Source organism: Pteropus alecto, unplaced genomic scaffold, assembly GCF_000325575.1.
Source record: "Pteropus alecto unplaced genomic scaffold, ASM32557v1 scaffold7, whole genome shotgun sequence".
Classification (NCBI taxonomy): Eukaryota; Metazoa; Chordata; class Mammalia; order Chiroptera; family Pteropodidae; genus Pteropus; species Pteropus alecto.
In genome coordinates, this window is record NW_006494614.1 from 44,824,020 (window position 1) to 44,834,548 (window position 10,529).

The 10,529-nt window shown below is 39.0% G+C and overlaps 1 protein-coding gene across 1 annotated transcript in view; it reads left to right on the forward strand.

Moving 5' to 3' along the window:
• Positions 1 to 7,183: 7,183 nt before the first annotated feature.
• GLO1 (glyoxalase I) overlaps positions 7,184 to 10,529 on the forward strand; it is a 14,574-nt gene continuing 11,228 nt past the window's right edge. Inside the window, exon 1 of the mRNA XM_006926592.3 lies at positions 7,184 to 7,368. Coding sequence (XP_006926654.1) covers positions 7,285 to 7,368 — 84 coding nt within the window. The 5' untranslated portion in view covers positions 7,184 to 7,284. The remainder of the gene's footprint in view (positions 7,369 to 10,529) is intronic.

Sequence of the window (10,529 nt, forward strand, 5' to 3'; positions counted from 1 at the left end):
TTTTCCCATAACTCCCTGACAGTGTGACGGGTGTCCGTTTTAACTGGCATGAAAGTCAATCTTTGAATGTAGAACAGAGGACTGGGAGATCTGCCATCTGAAAAAAACAAAAAATGATTATAAAAATCGCAAGTAAAGTTTAAAAATATCATGCAGCAATTACACAGTATGAAGTTACGGAGACCCACAGCGGCCTCTGCTGAGTATGCCGAACTGCATTACCTAACTGTTCTCTGACTCTGAGTTGTTTCCTCAGCTAGTGTGTAGGCAATTAATTAATTAGGTGACAGCATCTACGGTGTGACTAAGGAGCAAATGCTCACTTCCCAAGGGAGGGAGACTAGCTCGTTTACGGGTTACTACAAAATTTGCTGAGCCCTTAAACTCCGGATTACTCAGCTGCCTCCCAATCCACTGCCTGCATCTGGGCCTATAGTGTTGACCAGTGGGTTCTGGGAGAAGAACTAGCCTCTCATGTGACACTCCTGCTATTTGTTGGGCTGTGAATAATAAACTCTCTCTCTCTGGGCCATCTTTTGTCTCCTTGTATATTTTTGGCACCTATGGAGTTATGGCAGGTTTAATCCTTGCCATCTTCCCAGTCGGAGGTATATCTACATATTCTAATGTAGTATGAAACAAATTACAGAATGTCATATCCTTTAAAGAGCCTTAAATATATCCACGTGCCTTAACCTACAAATTCCTCTTGAAATATATTCTAAAGAAATAATACTAAATACAAACAGAGCTTATGCTCTAAAGATGTATATTGTACTATTAGGTTTGTAGCACTGTGACCCACACAATAGTTTCATTAACTCTGGCAGAACACTAGGTTCGTGGAATACTGCCAAATGATAGCACTCCTGAGAGTACCTCAGATATAGGAAAAGTTCACCTTTCATGGATTTCTCTTGAGGTTTAATAGAAATAAAACACCGCACAGCATATATGACATTAAGTGGTTAGAGTATCCAAAACCTTGAAAATTAAATGTCCCTAAAAATACAATAAGACAATGTATATGAAAACACTTAGCACAGTAGTACATGGTAATGGCTTAGTCAGTGCTAGTTGTTATTATTGGTAGTATTCGTATTAGTGTATGTAGTAAAGATTGTAAAAATATCAAATTGGCATTCAGGGGACCTGGATTTATTAACTAATTAGCTCTGAAACTTGGACTGTGAAACTTCTCTAGTCCTGGGTGTCCTCATTTGTAAAATGAAATGTGGGAAATGAGATGATCACTAAATTCCCTTTCTATTCTGAAAATCCATAACTTTCAAGCCTCATCAACTGAGAGAAAGATGATACTATTGACAGAAATAAAAATGTTAAGACAACCCACTGGAAATGTCTAGATGCTGTAGGGAATACACAGTAAAAGTACACAAATCATCAATATTTGTTAAGTTATAATCGTCTTACTATAGCCACATGATCACATTATTAAATACTTTTAGTAGCCAAGCATTCAAGTAAAATATATATAAATATTGAATAACTATCCACAGTTAATTCTCTCAAACTTTTCTCTCAGGATTATTGGTTTATGGCTGAAATAGCACATTAATACTCTGTTTAATTGTCCATTCTATTTGGTTTAAAAAAAAAAAAAGACTACCATTGTAGAAACCTAAAACACCTGACAATAGGAGCCCAGGCAACTAATAAAATGATGTTCAGTAAGAAAAACTAACAACCATAAAATTGTTGTAAACATACTCTGAGTAGATTTCCTAATCTTAATTCTACTAACAACAACAACAACAACAAAAACATGTATATGCCATATAGTAGGTTGGCTTGTGTCCCTCTAAAAATATGTTCCAGTCTTAACTTCTGGTACCTGCAAATGTGGCCCTTTTTGGGAAATAGGATCTTTGCAGATGTAGTTAAGGATCTCAAGGTGAGATCATCCTAAATCTACATGGGCCCTTAATCCTATGACTGGAGTCCTTAGAAGAGAAAGAAGAGAGGGATTTCAGATGTAGAAAGAAGGCCATGTGCAGACTGAGGCAGAGGTCGGCATCATGCTGCCACAAACCAAGAAATACCAGTTACCACCAAAAGCTGGAAGAGGCAGAGGAGTGTAGTAGCTCTTTTGACACTTTGATTTCATACTTCTAGCCTCCAGAATTGTGACAGAATAAATTTCTATTGTTTTAAGCCACCAAGTTTTTTGGCAATGTCAGCTCTAGGAAACTAATATCCCTTCTAAAAAAAAAAAAGGAAACACTTCTAAACTCTATTTGGAATTTGTCTTCTCAAGTAGTTACTATTCTAAATCACAACTAGTCCCTGATTTACAATGGTTTGACTCATGATTTTTCAACTTTGCGACACTGGTAAAGTGATACACATTCAGTGGATTCCAGCTAGGCTAAGCTATGATGTTCAGTAAATTAGATGCATTAAATTCATTTTCAACTTGTGATTTTTCAGTTTACAATGGGCTTATCAGCATGTAACCCCATCATATCGTAAGTCCAGGAACATCTGTACTCTTTTCTCACTATTGCTATCTTCCTTTTTGTTTCTATATATGATGCATACTACTTTTAAGCTTTAAAAAAAGTATATTATACAATCTTTAGGTATAGAGAGGATACAACTATCCATTTACCCAAAATCTCACTTAAGTTATGAGACAATGTCAAAACATTTAAATCCTCGGTATATCCGTTCCCTATCGCTTCCTCCTCCACCACCCCTTGAGGAAATCATGTTCCTGAATTTAGAGTTGTTTATTCCCAGGTACTTCCTGATCTCATTACTAGAGGTGTACCCCTAAACAATGTATTATATTATTGCACAGTTTAAAATTTTACAAAAATGGAATCGTGCCCTATGGATTTCCTGCAACTTTTAATCATTTCATTTCCATTTGTAAGATTTATTCATGGTAGAAAAGTTCTTCTGATTCATTTTTACTTGTGCATAGTATTCCACTATAGGAAAATAACACAATCTATTTCCTTGCTGTTGGAGATTTAGGCTTCACCAATTTTTTTTTTCTATCCAAACCATGTCTCTTATACTTAGGTTACAGGCACAGTAATCCTCTAGGATACATAATTAGTAGTAGATCCTAGCATGTACAATCTTTAACTTCCCTAGATACTGTCAAATTATTTTGTAAAATGTTTATAATAACTTAGGTTTACATCAGCCAGTGTATATGCATTTTGGTTGTTTCACATCCACATCCACACTTGACGCTGACAGACTAAATTTAAATTTTTTTGTCAATCTGAAGGGGATGAAAGAAATCACATTTTTATACTAAATTACATTTCCTTATTTACCAGTGAATCAAAGCATTTTTTACGTACTTATTAGGTATTTGTTTTCCCTCTTTTGTAAACTGCTCATTTTTCTCTTGTCATTTGTTGTTGTTGTTGTTGAATTGTTAAACTTTTCCTCATTGATTTGTAAGACTTTTTACATGTTGCGGATGCTGATCCTTTGTGGGCTATGTTTGTTGCCCATACCTTCTCCCACTCTGGTTTGTCTTTTCACTTTTTTATGGTGTGTTTTTATTTAAGATACTTTTAAAATATATTTTGTGCTTTTACATCTCATTAAGAAATTCCTACCATGAATTCATAAGGGTATTCTCTGATTTTTATTCTTTATGTATTTTCAAGTTTTGCTTTTCACATTGTTATCTTTAATACACTTGGACTTCTGTTTTTCTTTATGGTATGAAATAGAAAAATCTACTTTTTTTTCCATAAAGATAAACTGTAATGTCCTATCACCATTCATTGAAAAATTTATCCTAGCTCTGATCTACATCAGGTTTGCGTGTGTGTGTGTGTGTGTGTGTGTGTGTGTTAGTTGTGTATTGCTACACAGCAAATTACTCCAAAACTTAACAGCTAAAAGCAACGAACATTTATTATCTCATGGTTTCTACAGGTTAGGATTCTGGAAACAGTCTAGCTGGGTAGTTCTGGCTCAAGGTTTTTCACAAATTCAAAATTAAGGTTTCGACAAAGGCAGTAGTTATCTCAAAGCTCTACCGGAAGAAGGCCCACTTCCAAGCTTGCGAATGTGGCCATTGGCAGGCCTCAGTCCTCACTGGCTATTGACGAGAGATCTAAGTTCCTTGCCACCTGAGTCTCTCCATACTGTTGCTCACAACATGGCATCTTGCTTACCTTCTGAGTGAGAGATGGGAGAAAAAGAAAGTGAGAGAGTGCTCTCAAGACAAGAATTACAGTCCTTATGTAATCTAATCTCAGAAGAGACATCTCATCACTTCTGCCATATTCTATTCCTTAGAAATGAGTTACTAAATCCATACCCAAGGGGAAAGAATAACACCGAGTATGAATACGAGGAGGTAGGGATCATTGGGGCCATCTTAGTTTCCATTTGTCGATATGATAGGCAGTTTCCACAACTGCCTATCATAGTTTCCATTTGTCGATCTACACCAGTGCCATTATCACGCTGTGTTACTCTAGCTTTATATTAAGTCTTATTATCTGGAAGGGTAGGTTGCCCTACTTATTTATTCTTCAAATGTCTCTTGCCTATTTGGGGCACCAAAACTAGAATCTAGAATCAGTTTATTTAGTTCATAGAAAAACCCACAAGATTTTTTTATCGGAATTGCATTACGTTCATGAATTAATTTGTAAACAAATCAGTGTTTTATGACACTGAGTCTTCCTATCTATTTACATGGTTTATCTCCCACATATTCTGGGAAGTTCACCAGAGGGGTTAGAGGGGAAAAAAAACAGTTTGGGATGTCTTTTCAATAAAATATCTCAGACTAATTTCTTTTCTCTAGGTTTTCTATGTAAAAATTGAGTGGTAATACACAGTGTCTGGAGTTTGTGTGTTGCTTCAGTTTCTAGGTTTAGAAACTTTAAAGTCTGTCTCCATGCTGAAGTTCTGCAGTTCTAGTACATTGAGTTTTGATGAAATATCCCATAATAAATTAGGATCAGGTATGCACAAAATTTCTGTTGAAATTCTTATCCTGCCTACCTTTTTGCAGTGGACATCTATGGTTCAGTTTGCCCAGCAACTCTCATAAGAACAGCATCCCTCTTCTTTGGGGGACTGCTTTACCTCTTACAACCCTCCAACCAGGTGGTTCTAAGCTGAACTGCCAATGGCAGTGCTTTGACCACAGGAGTAAGTGCAGGTGCTAACCTAGGCCAATTATACCTTCTCCCTGGATTTTATCAAATTTGAATTCAGGAAAGAGGCTCACTCCCTTTCTGGTTAGAGGCTGAGAGCTCTGAGATTCTAGATTTGTGGAGTGAGTATGTCTGACAAAATGAAACTGAGATGAAGAATGAAGCTGAGATGAGAGAGGGAGACATCTTGGGGGTGGACTGGTGCCAGATGTCTGGTACCAGATGCATCTTTGCCCTGCTTCAGTTTGATTAGGTGAGGCAATAAGCTCTCGTTTTGCCTGACATCCATCTGTCTTCTTGAAATTTACATAGACCCTCCTATTCACTTAAAAACTCTCTTTTAAATCTCATTCCTCATTCATTTATTAGCATAAAGTCCTTTTCTAAATTACATATACACTAGTCTTTTAACAACAGGAAATATTTATTGAGCATCTACTGTGTGCTAGTCATCAAAGAACTCAGTGTTGACTATCTTTCAATGAACACGATTAAAATATGTGCCTTAGCCAAATTAATGTAAAACACACTGAAAGTTATGGACCTTTGTCTTATAAATAATGAAACTGATGCAGGACAGGGCAAATTTCCCCAGCCACTTAAGGACTGTGTTTTTCCTGTTTCCTCTTCCCCAGGTGTGGGGAAATGAGCTGTTAACAACCCCAGTAGAAATCTTCCTTTGTCCTGGCCTGGCTGCATGGCTGATCATGAAATTACAGTCTTTGAATGTAGCTTGGTTAATATTTTGATTCTCTTGTCTCTTCCTTACCTTATAAGTAGCACAGGATAATTAAAACATTTCTGACTGGGTCAAAAATCTAGAATCAAGTTTTGGTCCAGTATATATTAGCTCTAGAAGCTTGGAATAATAATGGACTCCTCTCAGTTTCCCTGCAGGATTTTGATGAGGATCAAATGAAATTTAAGGCATGTTTTTAAAGTAGGGAGGAGGGAAGAGAATTAAACATGTTAATCAAGCCACATTCAGAGACTGCAATATAGTGCTCAGCCCGTAGCCAGGCCAGGACACCTTCAGAACAAAGGAGGATTTCTGCTGGGATAGCTAACAACCCATTCCCCACACCTGTGAAGGGGAAACAGGAACCAAGCATCATTCCCTATAGCTAAAACCATGGAGAACCTATGGATTAAAAGCTGGAAACTACCAGCAAGCAGGCCTTTCACTCTACATATTCTTACCTTTTCACCATACATACCCTTTACATACCCTTCCCCTTCCTCACTGTATGTACATATCAAAGGAAATGGATTAACAAAGTCTTTTAAACAATAACTCACAGGAACTAAAGAATGATATATAAACTGAATCCCCTGAACACTCAGCACCCCCGCTACTTACTATCTTTCCAAGCCTTAGTCTCAGTTTTCTCTCTCGCTCGCTCTCTCTCTCTCTCTCTCTCTCTCTCTCTCTTCCTTCCCTCTCCCTCTTGCGCTGTCCCTATCACTTTCTGCCTCACACTCTATAGAATGTTGCCCCTTTTTCTAATAAACTTTCCTTTTGACTCTAACTTCGGATTTTGTGTTGAATTCTTTCTACACTCTCTGTCAAAGGACCCTCTTCTCTCTGTGCAGAGTTTGGTCTCCCCCCCAAAGGAGGGTGAAGGGGGTAGGGTGGGGTGGGGTGGGGTTGCCCTGCGTCAGACTAAGAAAGATCTTTACTTTGAAACGAATAATTCCCAATTCTTTTTCCATCAGATTCCAATTTCCTACCAGTTGCAGCCCTGTGGTTACTGAACTTCAACAGTTAAACAGAAACAAAATTAGGTCATCAAGCAACACACAGAAACCACTGTTTCCAGCCAGTAGGTTCTCTGGGGGGATTTTGTTGGTTTTTCTTCTCCCCTCAAGAAGGCCTCCATTATGCGCAAGGCACCTTGGGAGTTGTAGTCCCTGGCTGGAGGCGCTGACTCACTGAGACACAACCGGCAGAGAGCCAACTTGCCCTCTGCACAGCTATTGGCTGGAAGTCAGCAGCCTCCCGCCCCGCGCCGCCGCCTTGCCTTCCTGCCATGGCTAATAGGGACAGCACAGGGGCTGGGCGGAGTGTAGTCTGCTGACTTGATCCCCGGCGACGTTCGTGATACAGCAGTGGACCATGGCAGAACCTCGGCCCCTGTCTGGCGGCCTTACCGACGAGGCTGCCCTCGGTTGCTGCTCGGACCCGGACCCCAGCACCAAGGTGGGCACAGAACCTACTTCTCCCGAGTTGGGGCCCCAGCGTGGCGCATTTGGGGTCCAAGGAGGGAGCAGATCCTTGGGCTCAGCTCGGGCTGGATTCGAACCCTGGTTTACCGCTTCTCCAGCTCCTCCCGCTTTGGGCGGGCTTGTGTGGGCTGAAAAGAGAGCTAATGTTGTCCAATGGGGCATCTGTGAGAAGATTCATTTCTTTAGCTTGTTTCAAAGCCTGCAACCCAGCTTGCATTAACTTTTTAATGTTGAGTTGGTAACTGAAAGCCACGGTTAACCCAGGGTGAGATCCCTTGTCTGTGGCTGTTCGTGTTCCTTAGATCAATAACCATGGCAGATAAGAAGGACAGTTTCAGAACTCCCAACCCAGGTTCGAAGGTCCCTGTAACCATGCCAGCCTCTCCCAGTCTGGATCATTTTTAGGTAACTTCCCTGGCTTTAGCCTTACCTCCTCCAAACTAATCGCTCCCAGTTTAACCGCGCCCAGAATTTTGCTTTGCTTTTACGGTTGCTCGCCACCACATTTCTCCCCTCCTTGTGCGTGGCGGACCCTTGGAGAGATGATAGAATCATGGAGCTTAGATCTGAAAGAAATCTTAGAAATTCCTTCACCGATCTTCTCTTTGCAGTAGATACTCAGTGGAGGGATGACCTGTTGCGTATGAAGGGGCTTTCATCCCTTCAGCTTGTTTAACATGTCTGTACTAAGTGAGAGTGTAACACTGACTCAAGTGTGGTGCTTCCCTGCGTTGTCAGGATTAGACACAGCAGCCTCTGGGGGCTTTATTCTGGTGTATTCATCGCTGTCAGTACACACCGTTGTATTTATTCATTAGACCCTGGACTTTCTAAATTCCTTGAAGATTCAATGTGCTTTATGAAGCCCCTCTAAAAGGGGTGGATGACTTTGGACCTTCCTTGCTCCTTGCCTTCAGGGCGAAGAGTCATACACTCTATTGTTAAAGCCTTTGACTAACACCTGGTATTTAGGGAAGATCTTAGTCACTGAAAAATTAAGAGAGAAGAAATAAAGTGTATATATGTCCTCTTGCACTTATCTCATTGTATACTCTCTAATAGTAATATCTAGTTATTTCACAAAATAGAGAGTCATTCAGTATAAATTAATTTCCCAGATAACTGGAGATTTTATGTACTGGGCTATTAAAAAAAGGATTTCAGGGAGAGCTTTATAAAAATTGTTAAATACACTTCCTTGCATTCTTAATTTACACTCTTCATAATCTAAAATTCTCTTGGTGATTTGAAGTAGTTAGTTTTTGAAATCAATAGTTTTTGGTCCTTTAAAGTACATACCATGTGGCGGACATAAAATGGAATATGTACTAGCAGCTGGTATGTATTGATTATTCCAGGCCCTGCGTTGTTATCTTAAGTACATTACTTAATCTACGAGGACAGCATAATTATCTCTATTTTACAATTAAGGAGACTGGCACATAGGTATTGAGTAACTTGCTCAGGGAGGAGCCCACACTCTTGGCCTCCACCCTGTTCGGCTTCTGGAGTACTGACTTCAGCACTAATTTTGTAACCTGACCTGAAGAAAAGTAAAAAACCTAAATGAATTAAATTCAGCCTGATCGCTGATACATGTAAAGAACGTTTGTGGGATACTGGGATGAACAAGATGAGGTCCCTTTACTAAACATACACCAACACTGACATAAAATGGAATTGGGATTATTTTGGCTGTGATGAATTTAATATTTTGACACAGGAGAAATTGATGAGTAGGCTGATGGAGACGAGACATAAGTCCAGAGCTGAGGGTAGAGGTATGGCCTGGGGAATGCAATTTAGGAATCAAAAGCAGTAGTTGGTAGTGGAACCCTTGAGTGTATTTAATAATAATAACAGCAAGAACAATAATAAGCGAAGTAGTTTGCTCTGGATGAGGCAATATGCTAAGCACTTTCGTGCATTATCCCATCTACTTTTCAACTCAACCATAGGAGCTGAGAACTATAATTATCCCTATTCTAAGGATGTGAAAACTGAGGTTTAAGAAAAGTTATGATTTACTCAAAGTAACAGTGGTAGAGTCAGCATCTGAACCATATTGCTTCTGAAGAATTATTTCTCACACTTGTGGTTTTTTTTCTCCCTTTGCATGATATTTGAGAGGCCTCATGATACTGAGGGCTTCTAGGGTTTTCCTGTTTCTCTTATCTGCTGTAAGAGTAGTCTATCAGGTGTGTTTACTAATATCACAGGTAATTTTTAAATTAGAAAAAAAATGCCTTTGTGTCCCAAGCTAGCTCCCTTATCTATAGGGAAAGTATGTTGTTGGTTGTTGAGTTATAGGGCGAGAAGGAAAGGACCACATGAGCCAATTTAAATAAGATAGAGTGAATGTAAAGGGTGTAGCTGACTTATTTTCTGGAACATTCGTTACATTCTGACCTAGGTTGAGCCAGGGAAGTAACACTAGAAGGAGGAAGGTAGTAAAGAAAAAAAATATATCGCACTATTTTGTACATCAACCATATGCCCTAGCTGTCACATAGTAAAACAGTCTTGTTCCCCTTGGATACACTTGTACTGCCCAAAGGATCTTTCACAAAAGGCAACTGTGATTTTTAAAAGTCAGGAAAAAAAAACAAAACTTTATCAATTTTTGTTTCATGGGAGATTTGACACTAGGAGTAAAGAGTTAAGCCTTTTTCCCTTTGATGAGAATCTGGCCTTTGGTTAACTCTAGCTCTCTTTCTCAGGAAACAATTAAAAATGGTGTTTGTTATTTGGGAATATTGCTTATCATAAAAATAACTCGAATGGTAAATTGCATCTTGAGAGAGAGAATTATAAATACCTAATAAGAAGCCATAGCTTAGGGCTTCCCTGAGTACAGTGACTCTTAAAATTGTCCTTTTATTATTATCATTATTTTATTGAAGAAATGATTTAAATCCCCCCAATTAAAAATTGTTTGTTATTTGGGAATATTGCTTATCATAAAAATAACTCGAATGGTAAATTGCATCTCGAGAGAGAGAATTATAAATACCTAATAAGAAGCCATAGCTTAGGGCTTCCCTGAGTACAGTGACTCTTAAAATATTCCTTTTATTATTATTATTATTTTATTGAAGAAATGATTTAAGTCCCCCCCCCCCCCCCCCCCCCCCC